This window comes from Marmota flaviventris, chromosome 12, assembly GCF_047511675.1.
Source record: "Marmota flaviventris isolate mMarFla1 chromosome 12, mMarFla1.hap1, whole genome shotgun sequence".
Classification (NCBI taxonomy): Eukaryota; Metazoa; Chordata; class Mammalia; order Rodentia; family Sciuridae; genus Marmota; species Marmota flaviventris.
In genome coordinates, this window is record NC_092509.1 from 94,463,745 (window position 1) to 94,489,646 (window position 25,902).

The 25,902-nt window shown below is 41.8% G+C and overlaps 1 protein-coding gene across 2 annotated transcripts in view; it reads right to left on the bottom strand.

Annotated features, from left to right (window-relative positions):
- Rgl1 (ral guanine nucleotide dissociation stimulator like 1) overlaps positions 1 to 25,902 on the bottom strand; it is a 147,445-nt gene that overhangs the window by 33,321 nt on the left and 88,222 nt on the right. For both annotated transcript variants that reach the window (XM_027935030.2, XM_027935028.2), the window contains exons 4-8: positions 24,237 to 24,314; positions 9,668 to 9,852; positions 6,487 to 6,611; positions 4,809 to 5,024; positions 1,016 to 1,119 (exon numbers count right to left, since the gene is read on the bottom strand). In XM_027935030.2, coding sequence (XP_027790831.1) covers positions 1,016 to 1,119; positions 4,809 to 5,024; positions 6,487 to 6,611; positions 9,668 to 9,852; positions 24,237 to 24,314 — 708 coding nt within the window. The remainder of the gene's footprint in view (positions 1 to 1,015; positions 1,120 to 4,808; positions 5,025 to 6,486; positions 6,612 to 9,667; positions 9,853 to 24,236; positions 24,315 to 25,902) is intronic.

Here is a 25,902-nt window from a genome sequence, read left to right on the forward strand (position 1 = left end):
ATTTATAAAATTCTGTCTTGCCCATGGGGATCTCTTGCAAGTTTGAATGGTGTCAGTCCCCAAGGGCTTAATCAGCTCTGACTGAACTGATGAAACTGACCTGGGCCGTCTACTCTGAAACAAATCTACTATACTCCCAGGGCAGCTGGCTCCCGAGCCGGGGCTGCCCCTCCTGACCAACACTGACTATCCGGCTAGACTACAAAGCATTTACTCATTCTTCTCTGATATAGTGTGACAGGCCGATTAGTTCAAACTTGGGAAGACTTGAGTGTAGCTGACCTGGCTGGTACCCAAGACAGAACCCCCAGGCTCTAAGTCTGAGACCAGAACGGCCCACCACCCCACCTTCACATAAAGTCCTCTGGTCTTCCAGCAAAGTTCTGGAAATACAAGATGGTAAGAGTAAAATAATAAAGGAATTACGCTGTCAATTGTTTCAAAGGCTGCACAAAGAAATGTGAAAGAAAAACAACAAAGAACATGGCCAGTTAATAACTTCCATTAGGTACCCAGGAAGGAACACTTAAGAGAGTTCTTTTTAACATTGCTAAGATAGTTTTTAATATGCTGAGGCAGAAATGGACTAAATAGTTTCCTACTGAACATCAAGAATGAATGCCCTAACTGCACATGCTATCCCTCACATCCTGGAATAGCTCAGGGCTTTAGAAAGAGGCTGAAAAATAACCAGAAGTCATGGCAAATTGCTGTAACTTCATTACTCTACAACCTGATCCCTAAAAATGCAGATAATAAGCACATCCTTCAAATCAGCCCCACAGCCAAGAATCTTGGCTTTGGCACACTTTGAGAATGAGTTTGATTCCTGCAGCAGCCCTGCCTCAAAACTCACTAATAATTATGAGTAAAGTGCATGCTGCCTGGAACACACGGAGGAGTTCAAATATGAACCTCTCCTCATATAATATGAGCTTGGAAGGTGAAGGCCCGTGGCACTCCTGCAGCAACTAATCACGCCAAAGAAAAGAAGAGCAGAGCCTTGGGGACTTACTTTGGGACAGCAGCCCAAGTCTTCTTCAACCGATAGATGGAATTAGACTGCAATGCTGAAACGATGGCCCTCAAGGAGGAAAAATTCTTCAGGATTCTACATTCCTGTATGGGGAGTGATGGAGACATAAAGGCATTTAAATATCAATATTCCAGTGAGTTGGTGGTTTCCTGTTTTAGAGGTATCACAGCTGCTATGAATTCTTACCACTAAACAGGCAGCTGTATAAATACTGAACATCAAAAAGTGGCTCCTTCCTCCCACCCCAGTCACCGAAACACTTTATAGATTTTGGCACCGTATGCTTGTTTTTCTCCCTTTAATATATTTTTGCGTTGTTGTTACAATTTTATAGCTTCCAGCTTTCCCAGTAAAAACACAAATGCTGGTGGGCCTACAGAACTGTGCTAGAGAAAGCAACTTTTTCTTCTGCTGAAAGCACACACATCCTCTGAAAACACATATGAAACACCAATGTAGCCTTTGGACCCATAGAGTGAACTGGCAGCAACCACTCGGAGTTCAGATGGTATCAAACATCTCATGAGCAACCCTTGTCCTGAGAGGTGTATATAACTTGGCAATAAAAATTCACCACGAGTTGAACTTTGGCTTTTATGCTCTTAGTCAAGGGGGAATATTTTTATACACATTCATTTGGTTTCAAATTGGCTTGTCCCACAGTCACAAACATTCAGAAACACCTTGGTACTTCAGTGCTTCCAAAATAACTTGGGCTTTTAAAATGAGATTCATTTTGGCAATGTTTTAAAACAAAACAGCAAAAGAACAAGGAACATTCTAGATGTCATTTTCTGGGTAAGGAGAAGGGCTGTCTGTTTAAGCAACCATGAGGACCAAGCAGATAACATCAGCAGCCGGTGACCTTGGAGTCAAGCCTGCTGAATGAACAGAAAGGACAGAAAAACAGCCTGGGACAGGGTCCCGTTGTTGGTTGCCATGGGGAAGCTGGTGACATGGGGAATGGGCCACACCTATGTCAAAGGAGATGCTTTAGATACAGGCACATGGGAGTGCAAGACCCCTGCCATTTTCTATGGAGCACATTGTGTGTGTTTCGCTTTGTGCAGAACATATGGGACAAGAGGTCCCAGAGTGGTTGGGGGCACACATGCAAATCTCTTCAAGGATCAATTCATAAAAGACTGTGTGCATCCTGACTATGAAGGATAAACAGCATTCTCTAATTTATCATGCCAAAACCTGGCTCCTAGAAACCATGCCAAACAGCCCTCAAACATTTTCTTTAGAGTAAATGTTAATGTGTCTTATAAAAGTCATGCCCACCTATTTTAAATGCCTCAATGTCTCCCACCTTACAGAAAGAAAGAGAGAAAAAGAGAGACAGCAAGCAAACAAACAAGCTAGCTAGCTCTAAATTGCAGTATGGAAACCAATCTAGTGAGAGCACAGTTCAACAAAGGTTCAGAACCCAAAAGTTACGTTCTAAAAATCAGGAAACTTGCAATAAATAAAGGAACACAGGCACGGATACATCATGCAAATTGTAATAAGCATATGGAATATATTATTTCCAAAGAGGTTAAAATGAAGGGTTTAAAGTAGTACAAAAGGCATCTGGTCCCATTTCTAGAAAAGGAGGCATTTTTAGGAGACAAGACATGGAAGTAAAACTGCAGCATTAAAGACCAGTCCACGCCAATACTCAGATTAGGTCAGAAATATTTTCTGCATGTAAAATTATTATAATTTTCTCAAACATCTTTTCAGTAGAAATCAACTGTGACAAATTCAGGAAAAGTAAAATAAATCTTGGCAGGAAACTGCCTGCGAGTTTCATTATTTCATTAAGTTAAGCTACACAATTTCAAGATACAACATACTCAATGCTAGAAAAGTGTATCATCAAAGGTAAGGAAGGAATCTTGACTCTTTTTCATATGCTATGAGACCTGGGATATAATTCAAATTTTCAAACTGCATTTCTTATTATCATACAAATGCACAACTTACATTTAACTTAGACCAAAAGGCATTGTTTGATCCATACTATGCACATAGAAGCTACATTTTTGCTCTAGACTTTCTAATTGGTTGAAGATTGTGGGTAAATATGCCATTGGCTTTTTTTTTTCTTTTCTTTTTTTTTTTTTTTGTACCGGGGATTAAACCCAGGGGCACTCAATCACTGAGCCACTTCCCCAGCCCTATTTTGTATTTTATTTAGAGACAGGGTCCCCTGAGTTGCTTAGCACCTTGCCATTGCTAAGGCTGACTTTGAACTTGGGATCCTCATGCCTCAGCCTCCCAAGCTGCTGGGATATTACAGGCATATGCTATCCCACCCAGTTGTCCATTGGCTTTTGAGACATGTAGAGCACTATAAATGCTGTGGCATTTATGGCAAAAAAAAAAAAAATTCCTTATCATTTGAAGAAAGAGAAATTCCATGCTAATATCATATTCCATCAGAACAACATCTTTTATAGTTGTCTGCTGAGAAATAAGCTCAATTTTGAATACGAGAAATTTAAGTTGCAACTTATATTGTTTTTTATTCACTTTTTTCATATGCTAAAAAGTCTGTAATAGTAAACCACCTAAAGACTCAAAACAAGGCAAAGTCTCTGGCACAATTATGTCCTTGCTTTTTAATCAAGAACAACAAAAAAGAATGTTAAAGACTTAGGCATTATGCCCCATAGACAGGGGCTTAATGAAAAATATATCCAATGGGAGGTAACAAAATGTGTTTTGGTTGAGGGTTGACCCATAGAGTCCAGAATACAAACTTTAGGGTATCTACATAAAAATTAATTTTTCAAAATCATTTTTTTGCTTATGTGATTTCTTCAGTCTAGAAAAAAATTAAAAACCTTTAAATACCAAAAATCCTATTATTCAAAGCTAAATTCAAACATCATACCCCATCCATGAAGCCCTCCTCCAACACCCTAATCTGGAGGGATTTCTCCTCCTCCACATTAACAGCTCTTAGATGGTTGAATCCTCTGCTGCCCAGGCTGAGGTTAATTCTAGTAAGCCCTCGCCCCCATAGCACTAAATCACTTATATTCTATCCTGTTGTGTCCCTAAAGTACATAATATTGTAGCATATGCATATTAAGAGCTCACAAAGTATATGGGCAACTAAATACAGTCGTTTTCTCAGTCATAACACAAGAGGCTGATAAGTGAAGGTCATGTAGCACGTAAGCAGTTGACCCAAGAGCTTGGACTCTGACACTCAGCAGGATGCAGTTCAGGCCTAGGAATGTTCTGCTCCCTTCCAACTTGAGGTTGAAGTTGTAAGGGCCTCAGGTAGGCCCCAGACTGTGAGTTGTGATAAAGGTCTCAGTCCTTCAGGAAAGAGATTCAGGCTTGTGAGGAGGCAACAGCTCTTCAAATCTACAGAACAGGCAACGCTTTCAGGTACTGGTATGAAGACTGATCTGTTTAACAGAAACTAGGGGTTATACCAACCAAACACAGTGCAGAGACCCAGAGATACTCAGACTGTGGTGCATAGAAAGGAAGAAGCAGACAGAATGTCTTGCCCCAGAGAAGCAGCACTGTGGGGTCAGGAGTAGAAACAAGAAAGTAGGAGACCAACTGATTATTTCAGGAGGGAAAATAAGATCAGCCCCCAAGGTAAGAAGAAACATTTTCTTACTTTGGAATAGCAACAGTAACAATGGAAACCCAATGAGCCTAAACGTACAGGCAGTGAGATGGCTAAACCATCTGGACAGAGCCATGGAAGAGTGTCCAATGTCTACCACACAAATAATATTTTTAATAAGACAATTACATGAGCAATGTTAATCCACTTCTCGATGATTTTGGCTCTCTGCTGGGTTTTGAGTTCTTTGCCCCCAAGGATGGTGCTGACAACACATTTGGTGAGGGTATTAAACTGAGAGATGGTAGCACGGATCGTAGGAGCCAAATGTTTGTTTTCCTTCTTATCCCTTCGAGACCAAATGCAGCCCAAGCAGTGGTGAGGCACTACTCTCTTGAATAGTTGCTGGAACAAAAGAGGGATTGACATTAAGGACAGCAGAGGCATTTCATACAGCAAAGCACATCACCTGAGTCATCTGTAAATTGGTATTCCTGGGCGGACAAATAAAATAAAATTTTTCTACTTGAATTGCCTCATGGTGTCCATTTCAATAGACAAAAGTAAATAATTAATATACGTAATGAGTCAGAAAAGTCTACATGATCTTTTAAAATCTGCTCAAGTGAGCAAATAGAACACAATGACCAAAAGATAATTTAAAACACTAAAAACATTTTGACTTATCTGTCTTACAAGGAAAATCAAGTAAGATCTATGCTACTGATCAAAAAAAAAAAAAAAAAGAAGAAGAAAAAAAAAAGTAAGGGTTCAGGTTATTTTAACCTCAAAATCCTAACCATGGTGTATCCTGGGCACTCTGATCATGAACTGTCTACAATGCTCACTGAACACCTGAACCTGAAAAGTGATCCACAGAAGTACAGCATGTGCCACATCTGTCAATGTCACCATTTAAAATTCTTTAAAATAAAGAAACTAAGAATTTTCCCTATTTTAACAGGGAAAACTATTTAACACTATACAGTGAAAGGAAGAAGAGAGAAATGGAAAGCCAGGTTTTCAGGCCTTTTCCTGAAAGTAATAACCAAGATGATGAATTTTTCCTTTTTTTCCTGCTATCAGTTGTGCAAACAAAAAAAAATTGTTGAACAAATCAGATTCTTATTTGTGCAACAATTCAATATAAAATGTTTAGAAGTTTGCATGAGAGAGAGAACACCAGAATTTACTTATTATAGACTATCTGATTTACCTCTGATACCTTATTTGCATGTTCATTAAATGGAAACTTTTTGCCAATTTATATATTATCTTCTCAAAAGTAAGTGCAGAAGAGCGAAAACCATGTGATAATTCCTAATAGTCCCCTTTTCTTTAACTGGTATTTACCAGCTAATACTGAGCTCTGAAATGTAACTGACGTAAGCAAATGTGTAGCAAAAATATTCAAGCTTCAAAAGTACAGGAAGCACACGTGGAAATGAGCTGCCAGATATGGTCACATGTGGATTCAATGAATTTATTTTATCCTAACTTGTACTTTGACCCCTTTACAATCCTCCAAATAAACAGTTCAGCTCTTGAAATATTTATGAGTCTAAAGGGAGAGAAATACCCATAGATTGGGTAGATTATGTTTCATTAGGATTAGAATTCTTATTTCCCTCTGTGACTTGACCTCCAAGTAAAATGCACCCTCAAACAGGATTGCAAGAAGAGCCCAGGTCTGAATTATTCAAACGATTGATTCAAGTCACATTTTAAATCTGCATATACAGGCACAGCCTCTCAAGGATTCAAAGTCTTCAACCGCTTTATCCTTAAGGACTGTCCAGGCTACCAGCACTGTCCCTGCCCCATGTTTTAAGTGGAAGCACATCTGAGACACACAGAGAGGACATACTGCATCCATGTAGGTCAGCTGCTCTGCCACGAGATCTTCTGAGAAGCACGTGAATTCTGCTGACCCTCCTCCCTCCAGTTCCTCTTCCTCTTCCAAGCTGAAGGAGATGATGTTGGGAAGCCCATCTGTTCACATATGGGGGGAAAATCAGTAATGGGTGCCACTGGATATGACTTTGCTTACAGAGTCAAACTGGACTTCTTTCATTTAGGAAAAAGAGGGTTAGGCCTTCAAAAAATTTAGGGTAAGTCTGTTTTGAAAATCCATAGGGAGAGGAGAGTTAGCACAAAAAAATCTGAGCAAAATGGAACAAACTCTGCTTGTTCTCTGATTCTTTATCAAGTTCAGAGGCCTCGTGTTGTCACTATAACAAATCATTCCTAGGCCAGGATACATAGAATCTGGAGAAGCAAAGCTGGGCCCGTATTCAGAGGGAAACTTCATCTCAGGCTCCACAAACTTCTTGATCAACTCCAGCACTGATCCAGCAAGTTCCTTCACCAGTTATGCAAATCTTAGTTCTTAGGACACTTAGAAGCAGATCCCTTTAGGACTGGGACAGGAAGGAAGACCAGGCTTTGGGAGTAGGATGGCCCAGTTGGGTGTCAGAAATGCTCATGAAGCCTGAGGAATTCAGTATTCTCAAAATGTTCGCAACTGCTATCAGCTTCCATCCAAAGCTAAGTGTACATGAAACACAACAGACTTACCCTAAATTCCCCTGAGCCTTATTATAGATAAGACCATCAGTTAGCAAATTACATAGGGCACAGCCTGAAGAAGAGAGAGAAAATCACTACCCAAGGCTCCAAATAAACTGAAGAGCTCAGGACCTGAAATAGGACGTCAGTCTCCCTCGGAAAGATGGGAACCAGATGAAGTTTGACTTGCACCCCAGCCTCCCTTCCCTGGGACCTTTCTCCAGTCCCTGGGTTGTTTCCCAGCCTCATTCCCCTTCACACTCTTCACTTTCTTTTCTGTTAAACCTGCTTTTGTTTTGTTTTGTTTTGGGGGTGAGTGGAGAAAATCTAGTTGCATCTAGTTGCATTTGGTTATATCTTAGCAGAAATTTAGATATTTAAATTAGTGTTACTCCTCTTCCCAGATTATATTTTTTAATCCATTTGTCTTTTTTTTTATACAATGAATGGCTATTTTAGACATCTTGGATCAAGCTAGTATGGCTTTTTCTAAGTTTTCTAGGAGAAAAGGGGTGCTGAGAGTAGATCCTACGCCCTTTCCTTGTCAGGGTACCACATGGTATCTGCCCACTCTAATAGCAGGGATGTGACTTAAGAATTGGTCCCAGACTCTAGAGTTGAAGGTCCTGATAGAAATGGTGTTGAAATATAACTAGAAAAAAGTTGCAGGAATCACTGTCTACCCCTGGAGTCTGGGACACAAACAAGGTACAAGCTAGAGGAACTAAGATACCTCGATATATCACTTTTCCTGCATACAACTCTAATACTCTCTCATTAAGTGGAGAAATAAGAAATTTGAGATATCAACCAAAGGTTCAAAAAGGTATCTCATTCCTCTTGACAACTACTATATAAATATATCCAAATATATGTAAAGCAATGCAGAGGCTGGCCCACATTAGCTAAGAAGTCTATGTGCTGAGGCTGGACCTTCTCATCATTCATTCAACAAACACTTGCCGCAATCTGGTGCATCTAGAATGTCCTCATACATACCATTCTATGGTTCCTTCTCTCTGGGCCTAGTTCATCCTACACTGTTGCAGCTTCCCTCTCTCTTCCAGAGGTGTGTAAAAACTAACACATAATATTACTTTTGAAAAACATAGGAAAGCTTGTAGCTTTTGCCAGCATGACAGTGGATAAATCAAGCATATGGGAGCCAAGCTCCTAAAACGGCTTTTCGGTAATGACTCCTCTATTTAATAAAAAGAGTTCAGAGCCTTCTTGATTGAAATTTCCCAAACTTAGAAAAAGATTCATTTGGGGGGATTGCCTGAAAGCTTTTGTGAAGTCAAGCAGTCTCCCTCTCCCCTGCCTCGGCCAGCCAAATGAGCTCTGTCTTCCAGTCCCTGGGCAAGAGACAAGGAACGACTGGTCCCACTGGTTCCCCAATTAGGCGTGGAGCCAGGGGCAGCCCGATGGGGGGCTGGGCTCCAACACAGCATTTTCCACTCAGCACAAAGCCGGGTGGGGAGGCCCTGAAGGGAGCTAGGTTGCAGCTGGAGGAGCCCCTGGTATTCAGGCATTCCCGGCAGATGAAGTCATCTGAGATAGAAAGCCTTTGGCAGCTGGCTTCTAATGATGCAATTGCATTCCCCCTTGCTGGTCCTGGGACATAAAAACTTCATCAGGTACCGTGTGGAATTTAAGGTTACTGTATTTTCCCTGGAGCTGAAGCTGCTTCCCTCACCTGTGATGAGGACCCACTTCCTTTCCCTCACTGAAGAAATTGAGCTCCGCTTCAGAGATTTGCCTGTCAGAAGCTCCACATGGGTCAGCCACCATAGCAACCGTTACCCAGCACCCAGAGGGAGGGATAAAACATCACCTTGAAGCCTGTTCCAACCTCTCACTTAATTTCTTCAAAGCCTAATAGTTCTAAGCACCCCATAACCTGCAGAAGTGGCCCTTCCTCTGTCCTTGAAAATTGGAGGTTAATTCCTCAAATAGGAATAAACACCCTCAGAAACTTCCACTGATGAAGCCATTAGAGATGTTAAGTGACAGTCATCTGCACATCAGGGGACACAATAGGGTAACACACTTTTTAAATAGAAGGAGAAACACCTTCTCTAGCTTTTGTGGGGGCAGGAGGGTACTGGATTTAATCCCTTGCCTGCTGGATAGTAGTTATCTGTGATCAGTTTACAATTGATAGAAGTATCCAGCTGGCAGATAACAAAAAGCATATTCCATTTCGGCATGGCACACACTGGCAAGGGAAGACAAAGTATCTTCAAGGAAACTCTCTTCTTGGTCATGGAAAAACCCTAGGAAATTAATTTCTCTGAGCCAGTTTCATCTATGAAATATGGAGCCAGACTTGGTGGTATTGAGAATCCCCCTTTTTTTTGCTCTAGACCTTAAGGACTCTGCAAGAGCTCTTCGATAATTTGATGTCCCCCACCAATTTCCCAGCAGCTTGTCCTTCAGGGTCACAGGGCTTCCCACTCGGCCTGTCAGCATGTACTCACTGTCAGTTTCCACATCTTGCTTCTGAAACTGCTCAAGAAGATTTTGTGCTCTTCTCTCCGGGTCAGAGCCTGGCATCATCCGTTTGAGATAATCCAGCAGTTTCTTTAAGCAAGGGAAGAGGGGGGGCTCTCGGAAATCTTCAGCACATTGGTCAAGCCAGGCCCTCAGGATGGAAGCGATTGCACTGAGAAAGAGAAATGGAGAATCACTTACCCACTTGCCTGTAGGGACTCTAAGCAAGCCCTGAACATCAGTCCTATTCCTGGTGTGCCCCAGGGAAACTTGGGCTAGTGGTCAACAGGTAACTAGCTCAACAGTTCCAAAAACATCAGTGAACTTGAAGCATTTGAAAACAAGTTAACTATTCTTTATTATTTTAAGTAGTGGCTGAAGGAGAGGAGGAGGGGAGACCAAAAAGGTTAAAAAAGAAAGAAAGAAAAGAAAAAGAAAAAGAAACCTAAACTTTGGGAAAACCCATCCAGGGCAGAAAAAGACATGCAGATTTAGTGAGTTCTGAGGGCAACTTCAAAGAAATCTGCACACAATGGCATTATATAGTTTCCAGTTCTGGACTTTCTCAAATCAAAGACCACAAAATATACCATACTAATATTTTAGGAGATAACTCACTACTACCAGGTCAGAAATCCTGATGAAAGGAAGTGTCTAGGCTTGGAAAAGATAAAACATGTCCTCATAAAATTATTCTCATATTCTTCAAATGACAGAGAAGAGATGTTTCAAGTGGGAGGAATAGTGAGGCAGAGAGGTTAGATCTCTGGAAGATAAAGAAGAAAACCTTGGTAAGCAAAACCACTGTGAAGGTGACTTCCTCTCAGGGCAGGGCAAGGGTCATATGCAGGGTCCACTGAGGGTAAACCATGGTTCCAGAGTGCAAAGAATCAGGGTCACTGTGTGTGCAGATTCTTACAGACATGTTGCTGATAACCCCAGGGTGCTGTCTTTAGGTCTGGGGAAGCCCCTCACTCTAGAGAAGAGACAGATGAATGACAAAAAAGATAAAATGGAAGCCAGGAGCAATGGCACATACCTACAATCTCAGCTACTTGCAAGACTGGGGCAGGAGAATCACAAGTTTGAGGCAGCCTGGGCCCCTGAGCAAGACCCTTTCTCAAAGTAAAAAAATAAAAAGGAGGTGGGTGTGGTGGTACAGGCCAGTAATCCCAGCAGCTTGGGCGGCTGAGGCAGGAGGATCACAAGGTCAAAGCCAACCTCAGCAACTCAGCAAGGCCCTAAGCAACTCAGTGAGATACTGTCTCTAAATAAAATACAAAGAAAGGGCTGGGGATGTGTCTCAGTGGTTAAGTACCCCTGAGTTCAATCTCCTGTACCAAAAAATAAAAAGGGCTGGGGATGCAACTCAGCCCCTCCCCTCAAAAAGATAAAATGTTTTGCATGCCATTCTTCTATGCTTCATATTCAAAGAAAAACTCAGGCATTTGCTGTGTGGTGTCCCACAAAGAAGAATGGACACTGCCTAACAACCACCACCCACAGCCAGGGAGTATTCATTGGTGAGGATTAGAAAAATGTCAGGGACTATAAATTAACCTGTGCATGTTTAATTGACAGAGATACAACACTTGGTCTTAGCCAAAGACCTAACAGAACTTTTTCAGCCAAAATTATTTTTTAGCAAATTTTAAAATCAAACTGAATTTCAAACAAACTGTTTATTTAACTAACAAACTATGACTTGATTGAAGGTTATTATTACAGGTGTGTGAAACTGCAGGCTGGCTGGGCTTTCACAGGTGTATCCAACTTTCATGTCTCAATTTCAGACTAGAGAACTGGATTAGAATCAAAGCATAAATAGGACTAAAGCCACTGAACACTTAAATTTTTGAATTGAAGTACAAGTAGGAAGAGAATTAAAGTGCTGTTTTCCCTACTGTGTACATCTCTGTTTCACTAATGTGGACTATAAGGCATTTGGAATTTAGATATCAGATTACCTACATCCAAAACAGACGGCATAAAACTATCAAATGAAAGGTACAGAAATAATCTAACAGTCTAAATATTTAGTCCAGATTAAATAAAAGTATAAACAAAAATTTTATTTTCTTCCAGGAAACTGGAAGAAAGCAATCTGGGATCTAGGTTTAATTGAAAATATGAGTAAAATGAAATCAATGGACTTATATTTTGAAGGCCTCACATTGTATTAATTATTTCTTTTTTTCTTCACAAAAACCAAGTATCATGAATTAAAGAAAAAAATGATAAAGCACCATTCTCATACTTCCTTTTTATAAGGAATAGTTTTCCTTTCTATCTAATAAGCAGTGAGCCCAGAACTCTGACAGGCACGTAGGTGGAGTGACACACTAGAACACTGGGAAACCTGACATTTGAATACATCAAGTCAACCCTTACAGAACGCTGTTGTGCTTCTCAAAAAAAGGGTGAATTGATCTAATTGCCACTACTCCCATACTATTTCAGTGTCTTCCAGTGACACTGATGGAAACAGATGCGGAGAGGTGGTAATTCACTCCACATGTAAAAGTTAAAAGGGGCATTGGTCTAACGATGAGACAGATAGCCCAGTGACCCCTCAGAACTTCACAACTTAAAAGAACTTCCATACAGAAAGCCAAAATTATAGCAAGATCAATGATACTCATATATCATTGGCTCCTTACCTGCTCACACTGGCTAATTTTAAAATTACTAAATTCATTATTCATTGAAAAAATAATAAATCTTACAAATGTATATAAACTAAAAAAACAAAATATCTATTCCCCACTTCATTCCAATCCCATTCCCATGACCCATAAGTTTGTAGTATATCCTTCTAGAATTTTCTGTGAGTATGTACACATATTTAAATATTTAAATACATGTAACATGTATCTGTAAGTCCACTGAACAGTACCATGTAGACCAACTCTCCATTCACCACCTCTAGACAGAGTTTATTGTTTTATGGTTACACAGTATTCCACTGCACGGAGGCTCCATAACTAATTTAAGTATTCTTCCACTGATAGGTAGATTATTTCAGTAATTTCCAATTTCTCATGATTACAGTTATAAAACATGTGCCCTTACTTCTCCCTGGGTACGAGTGTGAGTGGTTCCGCACAATGGGGCCCATGGAGAGCAGCAGCCCCCGAGGCCTGAGGGAGTACTGAGAGGAGGCTTGGTCTGGATCACACTTGTCCTGAGGTGCACATTCTGTCCTCCTCAATCTGTAACCAGCTCTGGGAATCTACTCATTTTGCCCTTTGTGGCAGTGACCTTCCCACAGCTCAGCCTAAAAGACTCTGAAAGTTCACTGCAAAACCAGACACTGAGTTTGCCAGAAGAGCATTTTCACACAAAAGAGGAATAAACGGAAGGAGGAAGAAGAAGCAGAGTAAGGGAAAGACGCAAACTGCACAATAAAATGCAAGGCAGCCCCCTGCCCTCCGAGCCAGCGGTGTTTATCAGCATGCCAGGGAGGGAGGCTTTCTGGAAAGGCCTGGACCCCTGCCCAAAGCTCACAGTAGCTTTATGTTTGCCAATCCTGGGAAGAAACTTTCCGTTCTTGATAGACTAAGAAGTGGATACAAATGTGAACTTTTAAGATTCCAAAAGGAAAACATCACAGTCAAACACAATTACTGGACCTTGTTACCCTGCTGGCTCCACTTCTAACAGCTAAGTCACACACTAACCAGAACGGAGTGGAACAATATTGAAGTCACAAATCTTCAGGACAGGTGTGACTGTCAGACCAGAGAAGTCACTTGGCTCTGTGCAGCACAAGAAAGGAGACTGGAGAAGGAAGCCTGACTCCTCCCGGGAAGGGCCTCCTGGGAACTATGGCTTCCAGTGGGTCAGTCAGCTCCACTCCTATGTGGAGAGGACACGGAAATGCCTGCCTTCATCCACCTGACACTGATCAGTTGAGATTTCAAATGCCATACTGTCACTGAAGGACATTTTGAGACACCTGAGACAGACATGATTGTTAACAGTCTTACAACTACTTGTCAAAAGTCACAGAAGGGAGGGACTGGGAAGTGTAAATGGCTCAGTGAAATCAATCAACAGTCATGAGAAACAACTCAAAGCATTTGCCACCTGTCACAGAAAGAACGACACAGTACAAACTATGCCACAAAACGTGTGGCTCCAAGCCCGCTGGAAGAAAGTAACTAATGTGAACAAATACACACGTGGGTGCAAACACACACACCAACTGATGCTCCCTGGAACAGATCAATTCAAAGACATCAGGTTGTAACATTACATTCAAGAGATGATTTCTGAATGACTTGCGAAGACTAAGAAGTAACTTCTGACAGAAAACGGAAAGCTGAAGATTGTGACATGAACTCAGTAAGGAGAAAAGTCCGCATGTGACCTCCTTTTCCAGAGTAATCTTTGGTGGGTTACAGCGAACTCTTCAGTCCTGAGAAGAGGTGTAAATCTGATTAAGCACATGAGGAAGGTGGCCAGGGGCAGCAGCCCAACCCTGACAGCGGAGGGGACACCAGGACCTTTCCCACCTCAGGCAGTCTTGGCAACATAGCAACTTTTCCAACCTGCTGCCACGTCCCGTGGGGAAAGGAAGGCAGGCTCCGACGTCAGTAGGGGAACTCACTCATGTGGCTTCTAAGGCTTTTCCTTCCAGGAAGCAGATTCCTGGGAAGAATTAATTCACTGATGAGGCCAATAATTATTGGCTGCCCTTTATTTTTTTTTATTAAAATTATTTATGTGACAGTAGGGGAGTCCAGGATCCCATGGAAGCTTTTAACTTCAGAGGGAGCCAACTTAGTCCAGGCTTCTGCGAGGACCTTCCTGAGGAAATGATGTTCAAGTTGAGATCTTAAGGATAAGGAAGAGTCAGTGGGGCAAAGACTGAGGCCACAACAACACAAGCAAAGGTCCAGAGGTGAGAGACCAAAACACAGAGCTTTAAAGACCGGTTTAGCTGAAGAACAGGGAGGGGAAGGAGGCAGCACAGTGAGGTGTATTATGCTTGTAGATTTCTAGCCAACCAGAAATCAGCCTTCATACACCTGCTAGATGTCTTGGCTGAGAGGGACAGGGAGACAGAATAAAACTTCCAGGCCCTTGGGGCCCTGTAGGCATGCAAAGCAGAGCAAGAAGGCCTGGGTGAGCACTGAAGTACAGTTATGCTCAAACCACAGATTCTAATAAATGCAGAGATTTTGGGCAAATGTATTAAATCACACAAAAATTCCACAGGTGGTAAAACCCTCTAGAATTGGTAAAATGTTTAATGACTTTTTTTTTTTTAGGTATAAAATCATCTCCCCCATAAAGTATCATCTCCAAGTGAAGCAATAGAATAACCATGAAAAAAAGAACTCTGTCTACTTGGAGCTCTTTTTCCTCCCCCAAAATCAATTTGAGAAAATAATTTCTTGTACTTCACCAGCAGCAAAAGAGTAACCTTTTTAGAAAAGCAGCAAAATGTTTTTCTACTTTAGGACATTCTCCCAAAACGCCATCTCCTCATGCAGATCATGAAAAGGTAAGAAGATCTGTGTGGAGGGTGCCTGTCAAGCATGTGGCTGTGGCCTCTGCCAGGCTGAGGGTGGGATCCAATGTACTTTCCCTCCAGGGGTGGAGGCTAACTCAGCCTTGACGCTGACTCTCAGCTGGACTCTCCACTTGTTCTCCTAGTCACAGAACAGTTTTTGTTTCAGGGAAGGTTGCCAGTAGACACTGCTCTGAGACCTCCAGCTAGATGGCTTTCCTGACAAAAGATGATACAGAGCTTTTTGTTTTTGAAAGAATAGAAACATTATTATTATCTGGACTTATCAAGGTCGTCTTGCAATGCCCTCTTACACTTTCCATTGTCACGGTTCTCCATTAGTGGTAAGGAGGGATTAGAATACTGGGAGGGGAAGTGAAAGAGGGAGATAGGACCCGGCAATAAATGCAAACAAAGCCAGAGTCAGATATAAGCATTAAAAGGTAAGGTTAGGGCAGTGGCCCTGGGACAGGTAAAGAAGAGAAAAAGCTCCACAGCAAGGAGGAGTGAGAAAAAGATTCTTAGATGTACAAAAATGCTGAGTAAATGTGGGTGGACAGGGCCAACAGTAAGACGAGATGAGCCTGAAACTAATTACCCAAAGTCAAGGTTACTTACACATCTGTCTCTCATTCCCAAACTAAGTACGTAAGAGAAATATTTTCATTTTTATCAGAGGGGAAGAAGTAGAGGCTCGTGGTATAGAAGTGAAGAACTGGATTAAACCTAAACTCTTTCATTTATTCACTGTATGACCCTGAACATGTTCCTAACCTCCCAAGTTCCTCGTCTGTAAAATGGAAATAATAATAGGGTCATTATGAGAATTTAAAAAGTATATACAGCACTTATCACAGGCATTATTCTTAATATGCAGTCAATAACTTCTAGCTATTACTAGGGGAAAAAAACACTATCACACACCAAAATTATGTTTTAGGGTCCTCAGTAACTCATTCTCCAATTCCCCACAGGCTGACAAGGAATTTTTCACATTATAAATAGGCCTCTATTGAAAACAAACTGCAGAGGCCTTCTACGGTTTTCAGCATCAGAATGGAGTTTCCGCTGCAGTATCAGATGCTACAAGGCCCTGAGCACAGGAAGCTGCATGGGCCTGACTGATTTGGTCTTCCTTCTTCTTTCCTCACATCCTTCAACTCATCTCCTTCCCCAGGAAACAAGTCTAACTTCCACATTTCAAAACAGCTGTGTGGGGGACCTTGCTCGTGTGTTCATTCCAATCCAAAGCACCAATCAGGCACGACAGCCTGGATTAAAGGAAACACTGTTAAGTTAAAAGATCTCAGAATACTAAACTATCTAAAATGTCAGTCACAACAGTGATACCACAATCCATTCTCCCGGTACCTCTGTGGCCTTATTACCATGATGTAGGAAAATGTGAGGGATCCCCAATGTTCTTTCTTAAATAAAAAATCTGAGAACAAAAGACCAGAGTGGGAAGCCCAGGTCCTGCAGTGAGCTAGACCTGAGTACACCCAGTCACTTACTGAGCTTCTTGATCTAAGTGGAATCACACAACAGTGAGGGCAATATTTCCGCATATTTGTGATGGTAAAAGAAATCAAAAGTGCCTAGCAGAGCATCGAACATGGGGTAGGCGGGCACACCACAAACTGCAGCAGCGGGCAGCAAGGGGGCAGTGATATCATTTTCATTGTCTAAAGGCTGCAGGTGAATGGCGTGCCAGACCTGGTCATGATGTCTGAATACCCTCCTCTAATATGGAGGAAAAACCCTCATATGACTTATTTTTCTTTCTTTTTTTTTAAGAACCATTGATTATATTTTTTTTAACTTTTTTTTAAAATTTTTTATTGTTGGTTGTTCAAAACATTACATAGTTCTTGATATATCATATTTCACACTTTGATTCAAGTGGGTAAGAACCATTGATTATTGATGTTTACTCTTCCTCAATTATCAGATCATCGATTTCTGCCCAGAAGCTTTCTACCCACAGCTCTTAAATGCACAATTTTAATGACTTCAAAACTAGTTTTTAATTTTCTTTGCCCTGTAGGAAATTTTAAAAATATGAGGAATAAATTTAATAAAATCACATTATATGCATATATAAATATACCACAAGAAATTCCACCTTTATGTATATGTAGGAAGCACTAATCAAAAATAAATAAACAGGGCTGGGGCTATAGTTCAGTTGGTAGAGTGCTTTCTTTGCATGCACAAAGCCCTGGGTTCAATCCCCAGCACAATAAATAAATTTAAATGAAAGAAGGAAGGAAGATCAGTAAAGGAAGGAGAATAGGAGGAGGCTGGAGGGGAGGGAAAGGGGAAAACAGGGTCTGACATGGAGTGAATCAAATTCCATGCATGTATGATTTTGTCAAAATGAACCCGACTACTGTACATACTATAATGCTCTATTAGGAAAAAATGCCAGACTCTTTTATATGGCCTATTACTTCTCCATTTCTCCTTTGGATTTACTTCTACTTAAAAAAAAAAAAAAAAAACCTTACACATTAATTCTTTTAGATTTGGAGTTTAAAATCTCATTTTTTATCTGTTCTTTTGCCCCTGCTTCTTTTTCCCATTTTTGTCACAATAACTCCAATTAGTCTCAATGGCCTTCTTGGGGTATTTGAATTTTCTGGAATGAATATTGATTGCTAACTCTCTATGAAGAGTTTTCAACACTTTCCACTGTCAAGTTACAGGCATTAAGAATAGCAGCCCACCTTCTTTAACTCATCTCCCTTTCTTTAAAGAGTATCCAATGTCTTGGATTACTACTATTTACATGTCCTTTACCAGTGACTGAAACCTGGTGTCACTATTTAATTTCTGGGAAAAGACTGAAAGAATGATATTTGTACCATGTGAAGTTATGGGAATAAAAACAATTCCAACAATATGAAGCACTGCTATGGCGAAAAGTCTGAGAAAACAAAACCTGGCATTCCAAAAGGGAAGTGATGAGATTCAATTAAAGAAAAGGAAACCGAAGCGATTTCAACATTATAATAGTCATTAAAGGGAAGAAGTGAAGCGTCATTTCCTGAGGAGTTCCAAACCTTTCTTTAAATAAAAGTTTTATGTGTTTGAGAGTGTATGTGTACACACCTATTATAATCTCTTACATTTCTTTTTTTTCTTTTGGTACTGGGGTTTGAACCCCAGGGCACTCAATCACTGAGCCACATCCCCAGCCCTATTTTGTATTTTATTTAGAGACAGGGTCTCACTGAGTTGCTGAGGCTGGCTTTGAACTTGTAATCCTCCTGCCTCAGCCTCCCAAGCCACTGGGATTTCATGTAAGCGCCACCGCTTCTGGATAATCTCATACATTCCTGAGGATGAAGAGTCATGATATAAAAGCCCCATGTGGTTACTATTCCTTCTTTTCATTCTCCTTACTTCTGAATTAAATGACTGTTAATAAATTTGTTCTAAAAAAAGTTTCCTTTGTCTATCTGATTCAATTTGTATTATTCTTAGAATAAATTTTTTTAGAATTTTTTTCAGTTGTAGGTGGACACAACACCTTTATCTTATTTATATGGTGTTGAGGATCGAACCCAGGGCCTCACACATGTGAGACGAGCACTCTACCACTGAGCCCCAGCCCCAGCCCCTCTTAGAATAAATATTATTATTTTATTGTTATCATATGCAAATGTCAGCAGGAGGATGAAAAGGACACACAGGTGGAAGGGACATGAGCAGAGAGATTTTCTTCTGTCATAGGAAGTGGATTTCCTGATTCCTGAATAGTGGCCAGCTTAGGGGCACTAGAGAAAATATGGAAGAACCTATTATATACTTCAGTCTCACCCTAACAACAGAAGTAACTGGGTGGCAAAGAGTTCAACATCTGGAACCCTTGGAAGCTGCATTCTTTGCAATTGAAGACATTCTTATTTTAGAAGCCCCCAGTATTGTACAAAGCCTGAACTGGGCAGACTCAGGACTGGAATCACAAACACTTGTATGTAGGAGTCAACTCTGCCCAACCTGACAGTTTGCTCTGCATGAAGAACACAATCAGTTAGGTCCAAGACACCAGAAACCAATCTTTCTTCTCGACCACTTCAACTGTATCTCCACACTTCTTTAAAGGTTTTTTTTTTTTTTTTTTTTTTAATCCTTTGATGGGTTGATTAGATCCATACTTAAAAACACAGGAAAGACTGGTAACTTGGAAGTTTATATAAAATGGAAGGGTCACTATATGATTCACCACAAAAACTAAAAAACCAAACAATGTTTGGGCATTTTTCTGTTCATGGTCAAAGCAAACAGTGAGTCCTTGTCCCTGCTTCCACCTCTACCAGGGCTGCAAACCAAAGGCAACCACCCCAGAGCAGGATGTTTACTTCTTAGAATCTCACTGGATGCCTGCTGTCTGCTTCCCACCTGAAATCACAAGAGAACAGACTCACGGCAAAGGAAAACGACGGGCACTTGGCCATTCCTTGCCTTACGCACAAGACAGTGCCTCAGCTCGGCTCTTTATTTATACCCATGGTGAGCAGCCGTGATGTCACAATTAATAATAAGCAAACCAAAGCCTGTCTATTCTTCTTCCTTTCAGTTTTTTTAAGTCTGGTTACACAGCCTTTCCAACAGAGAAGAGTGGTCAAGGGTACCTCTCCAAAGTTCAATAAAATATTTGGGCCCTATCTCTGTTTAGGTTTCTGATGTTCATTTTCATTTTTTAAAAAGACAAGAAAAACTAACCAAATTTTATCATGGAACTTGAAAGAACCTCAAAGATTCTATGCTCTAAGCCTTATTCTTTAGATGAAGAATCTGGAACTGAGAGGGGTAGAGCAACTAAGCCAAGGCCACATGGCTGGCAAGTGACAGGGTGACAAACAGAAGCTGGAATCTGAGTTCTCCAGGCAGCTTATCCAGGCATTCCCACCTTCCAGGTGGCTCATTCCAGACCATCTCAGCATTTCATTTACCTAATCATCAAAAAGAAGCTGAATGAATGAATTTCCAAATAAACATGGTTAGATGTACATAAAGGCAGTTTTCACTTGCAGACAACAGCCTCAACATTATAGAGCAGGCACTATTATTACTATGATAATGATTATTACCAGCAAGGCACTACTGATATTGAAGATCAGCTTGTTCTTGCAGGGTGGGGGTTGTCTTGTGCATTCAGGGTGGTTAATAGCTCTCCTGACCTCTACCAACTAAATGCCAGTAACTTCCCCAATGAAGCTAAGACAAACAGAACGTCTCCCAACATTGCTAATGTCCTCTGGGGGACACAGTCACTCCATTAAGAACCCACGCCATAGCCACTCCTCCTGCACACCTCCTCCACCAAGAAGCCCTCCAGCACTGCTGCAGTCAGATGCCAGAGGCATCCCTGGGGTGGCCGAGAGATGTGAGGAATATACAGATGGGAGAAGCTGCTTCCCTGGTTTCCTCTCAGAAAGACAAAGAGTGACCTGAGCCTACCCAGAAATGGAAAATTCCACAAGGATAACTTGTGAAAAAACAAAGCAAAAAGATAACGATGAAGTGGAATAAAAAACAATTAAAGGAAAAGTGAAAGAAAGGGAAACGGAACGAAGAAAGAGGTCACCAGTAAGATGGGATTTAGACATTCCAGAACTTGTAGGACAGAGCAACCCATTATGAAGTAAAGTGGCATATTCTTATCAGGCGTAATTTTTTAAAAAGGCAGCTCAGTCTGAGGAAAAGGGTCAAGAACTTTCCACCGAGTCACTGTGCAGCTCTGGGAAAGGACCATTGTCCCCAGATGTCAGACCCCTCAGGGGAGTTCTGTGAAGCTCTTTGTTGAAACCTCGTGTACTTAAAACTCCAAAGCCCTTTAAAACAGCTTAGCTGGAGTTTCACAGTAGTGTTCCTGGTGTACAAAGAATTTCAGTGGGACTTTGAAATAATGAACATGACTTTTCACACCAGGTTAAAATCAATTTTCTTAACCGCTACTTCCCTAAACGTATTGAATCTCAAAACATCCCCTGGGAAACAAGAAAGCTCTGGATACAGTTCAGACTGTCACTCTTGTTGGAGTGTTCAGGTGGCTAATTGAATGGTAGCTCCAGATTTGACTCAATTCCAAACATGCGGACAGCCACATGCTTATGTCGGATCTGTCCCAGGTCTAGGTTACTTGACAAATTGGCCACTCAGTTCTAACAGTATCTCTTGTTCTGCATACACTCAAATGCCCATTATAAAAAGGATCCTTTTTAAAAAAAAAATTAACATTATAGTTATGCATAGTAGTTGTGTTCATTTTGACAAAATTATACCTGCATGGAATTTGATTTCAATCCCTTTCTCTCCCCGTTCTCCTATTCACCTTCCTCTACTTATCTTTCTTTTTGCTATTTATTTATTTTTGATTGGTAAAGTCTCCATAAAGATGGAATTCCCCGAAGTATATTTATATATAACATAATGTGAATTTCTTAAATTCATTCCACATTTCCTCCCCTTTTCCACCCCTCGTCCTTCCTTTGCAATCTCTTTCTTCTACTCCATTGATCTTTCCCATATCAAAAAAGAAAGAAAGAAGAAAAAGAAGAAGAAGAAGAAAGAAAAGCCTCCTTTAAAAAATCATTTTAGTTTTCATGGATAAACAAAAGAAATTTGAACATATCTAGTCCTATGATTTGTAAACTCTAAAGTGCTTAGAAATCACTTCACCATTTTGCTAAAACACAGATTTTAATCCAGAAAGTCTGAGTGGAGCCAGAGATTCTGCATTTCTACCGAGTTCCCAGGAGATGTGGGTCTGTGGTCACACTGAGTAGGAAGGCTCCAAGTTGAGTCCTTTCTGGAAAGCCAGCCCTCTGACGGTACTGTTTCTCTGAGACTGACCTCCCACTACCCTCCAGGAAGTCCAAACTCTCTCACAAGAAATCAAAGCCCTTCAAGACATAATTTCAACCTGGCTTCACCTCCCTGAATTTCTCTCACCCAACACGCACACCACAAAGCGACCACACCAATTCTATGTTGTTCCCCCAAATTCCACGCAAATTCCACCACATTTCCCTGGCCTGGTCCTGCTGTTCCCTCTGCTGGGCTGGCTCCACCCCCAAGTCTTGCCCGTCCTTCAAGGCCCAGCTCGATGTCACCTCCTTCCAGAGGGTCCCCAGCTCTCTAGGAACAATGAAATTGTTCCTCCTGCCACACTGGTACACTTGGCATTCACATTTATATGTCACTGTGTCTGTTTTTCACAATAAAATTATAAAACTACATACACAACATCTAACTCAGGAGTTTTGTTTACATGGTTGATTCCTGAAGGAAGGAGTCCATCAGACTCTGAGAGTTAAAAATTCTATGGAATTCCCACCCCCTGACTTTTGGCCCCCAAATAAAGGAATATTGAACCAGAGGTTTGGGGCACCAGCGCATACATCCATCTACCCAAGAACACCACCCCCAGGGCCCCAGCCCTGCATCAGGGTGTTTCCTTAGCATCTCCCCGACCATCCTCATCAGCACAAACATGCTCCCATCTTTAAAAATACATATGTACCGTGAAAAAACTCTCTTTTCTCTCCACATCACCCTCCATCCAGTTTTTTTATCCTCCTCTACAGCAAAACAACTCCTTGCTGCCCCCACTAGGTCCCCTCCGTCCTCTCCTGGCTATACCTGCAGCCACCCAAACTGCACTCACCAAGGGCTGCAGAAGCCGCAGCTCTGCAGAGCCTAAGTCTCTCTCACCTGATCTGCAGGGGCACTATGCACGGGAGCCTGCTGGGGCACAGCTTCCCTTCTTACTTCTCTCCTCCCACTGCCCCACAGCTGCTCTATTCCAGTTTCTTCTGCCAGACCCTCTATTTCCCTAACTCTAAACTCTGTGGGACCCCAGGCTCAGTCTTTGGACCTTCTGCTCTCTCTCTTCCCTTAGGCCCCACAAAGTCAGTTCCATGGCTTTAAATACCCATCTACAAACTAGTGAAGCCCCAATGCACACCTCAACTCAGACCTCCCCTGAATCTGCTCAGCCAATTAACACGTCCAAGGCTAACTCATCCTCACACGCTCCCCCGGATCCTGATCCTCACCAGCAAGTCTTGTCTCCTGAAGCTGCCTGTTCTATGAGCTGCTAAAACCACAACCCTTGAGCATCCAGGCCTCCTCCTTCTGTCCCATGAAGCCCATCCACTGCAGCACATCCTGCCACCATCGGCCATGCTCCGCAGGAACACAGCAGCTGTGGGGTCACTGCTCAGGTCCACACCACCATTAACACTTGCCTCTGCCCTTGCAAGAGTCTAAAACAAGTTCCCTGCTCCCACCTGTGACACATGCCCACTGTCACGTCCGCTTTCCACACAGAGCCAGAGCAAACCTTTTCAAATGTAAGTTAGGACACAGCACTTGTCTTAAAACCTTCTAAGTGCTTCTTACCTTCCTCAGAACCAAATCCAGCATCCTCTCCCAAGGCCTTCAAGTCCTCGCGAGATCTGGACCCACTACCTCTGCACTAAGGGATATCAAATAAACAAGTGAACACAATGAAAAGGCCTTAGTTCTGTTTATACTTCAGGAAAGACAGATGAAGACGAAGCTCAAAAAGTGAAAAGGACAAAGCGAGGGTGGGGTGGGGGCTGGTTCCTGATGGGTCTTGATTCCCCATAGGGTGCAGGAAGGGCTCTCTGACCCGGTGACACTGAACCATCTGAATAAGGTGACTGAGGTGTGGGCTAAGCCTTGAGAAGAGCCAGGAGGATACGTGGAAGAGGCCTGAGGCAGGGGCAGTGTTGGAGAAATAACAGGAAGGCAGAGTGAGCAGTGGCCATTTGATATCCCTTAGTGCAGGGCCTGGCGAACAGTGGGTGCACAATACTTCTACTGGATAAGTAAATGCATGTTGTTAGAAGACAAAAATAAATAATAAATCTATGACCCTATGCATTATGGAAAAAATCATGGCAGCAGCACTCCGAGGGAACAAGGAACTGCACTAACCCACATTCTTTTAAAACATTTCTTAACTGAGGGCTAGTGATGCAGAGGAGAGAGCCACTCACTTCCTGAGCACCATCCTGGACTCAGATGAACTTTGGCTCCCATCTTCTTCACAGCTTGGGCTTGTCAGGTTTCCATACCTTCAGAGACAAAAACAAGTAAACAGAAACGGTCAACAGCATCAGAAAGCTGCTCTATTCAACTCCGCCAGCATGATAACATCACATTGTTAGAGCAATTAAGGAAAGAAATATTTATGAAATAGCATCAAAAACAATGCAGTATTATCAAGAGATCCTTCAGGATACCCATTATATACTCCGTATATTCTAAACAGAAAAGTGTAAATTTAACAACTGCACCATGGAAAACTTTCTCTTAATATTGACTGTTTCTCTGATTTTTCAGACTATAGCAGGTTTTTCCTCTCAGCAGAAGAATCAAATATTACGTGATACAAAACAAGCTGCTTTGTCCTGACATCTGTCACAAGCCCGCTGTATACCCCTGCCCTGTGCATATCTGCTGAGGGATACACGGCTCTGTGGGCACTGCCTCTGCGTTCTAGCCACTCAGCTTGGTCTGAGGCTGGTCTCCTTGAGGTGTCTGTTTGGAGAAGGATCATGGAAATAACTGTGGCCCTCAAGTAAAGGCTGACAGAGAGGAGGGCTGAAGAACTGAGCTCTCAAGCTGTGGCCCAGGGAGAGCAGCTGTGGAGACGTGAGCCAGGCCATCCAGACACAGAAACAGAAGAAGGAGGCCCAGGGATCCAATTTTTTGGAAAGTAATAGGTGCTTAGATTTTAAAATTTGGCTCATTACAAACTCAAATGTTATTAAACAAGCTGATTATACTATTAGTTATTATTCCAAGTTAACATGTAAGCAAACCAATTTCATATAAGTATGTCTCTCCTGGTTCTGAATGTACATTTAGTAAATTCACACTGAATTCTTAAGGAATCTATCAATATACAATGCCAAGACTATTTCTGCAGTTTCACCTTCCATCCGTAAAGAATTCAGAGTCCCTATAGTTTTATAAGCTGGTAGTCTGTCCCTAGGTTTTAACAACAGAAATTCTATAATTGGTGGGTTTACATTTTTAAAGAGCACACTTTTGTCTTCGACTAATGAGATTAAAGGCCCCAGTACCCTTATGGTTCCTTGTTCCTAGGATTTACAAATCCTTTTTAAAATAAAAGCCCACCATCTGGTTTGACCGACTGCCAGTCCATCTGGTATCCCCATCACCCATCCCATAGGTTCCAGCATGTGCCCTTAAGCACTACGCCACCCCCACCACCTGCTCCTTTCTCTAGTTCATCAGCCTTATGGATTTCTTGGCTTCCTGAAGGTATTTTCCACTGGTCTCTGCCTTCCCTGCTCCCCTTCATTCTGCCCTACACCTGCCATTTACAGGATTTTCAAGACTACCCTTTGCTCTTCCTGAGATAAAAAAAATTCAGTCAGGTTAAGATTTACTCAAACCCATGTGAGCAAGACAGAATGGGAAATGAGAATCCTAGTAAATAAACAAAGTGTGGGTTTTGGCTCTGTCTTTGGCCACCATCATAGCAAACCGTGTCCTCATGTTCTCTCACAATAGGCTTTGTGGTTTATTAAAGTAGGAAAGGTTGGGGTGGGTGCAGTGAATTGGGGGATCTTGGAAAGCCACTGGACCTCCCATCTATCTGACTCAAGTGACCCTAAACTCTTTTCCTGCCAG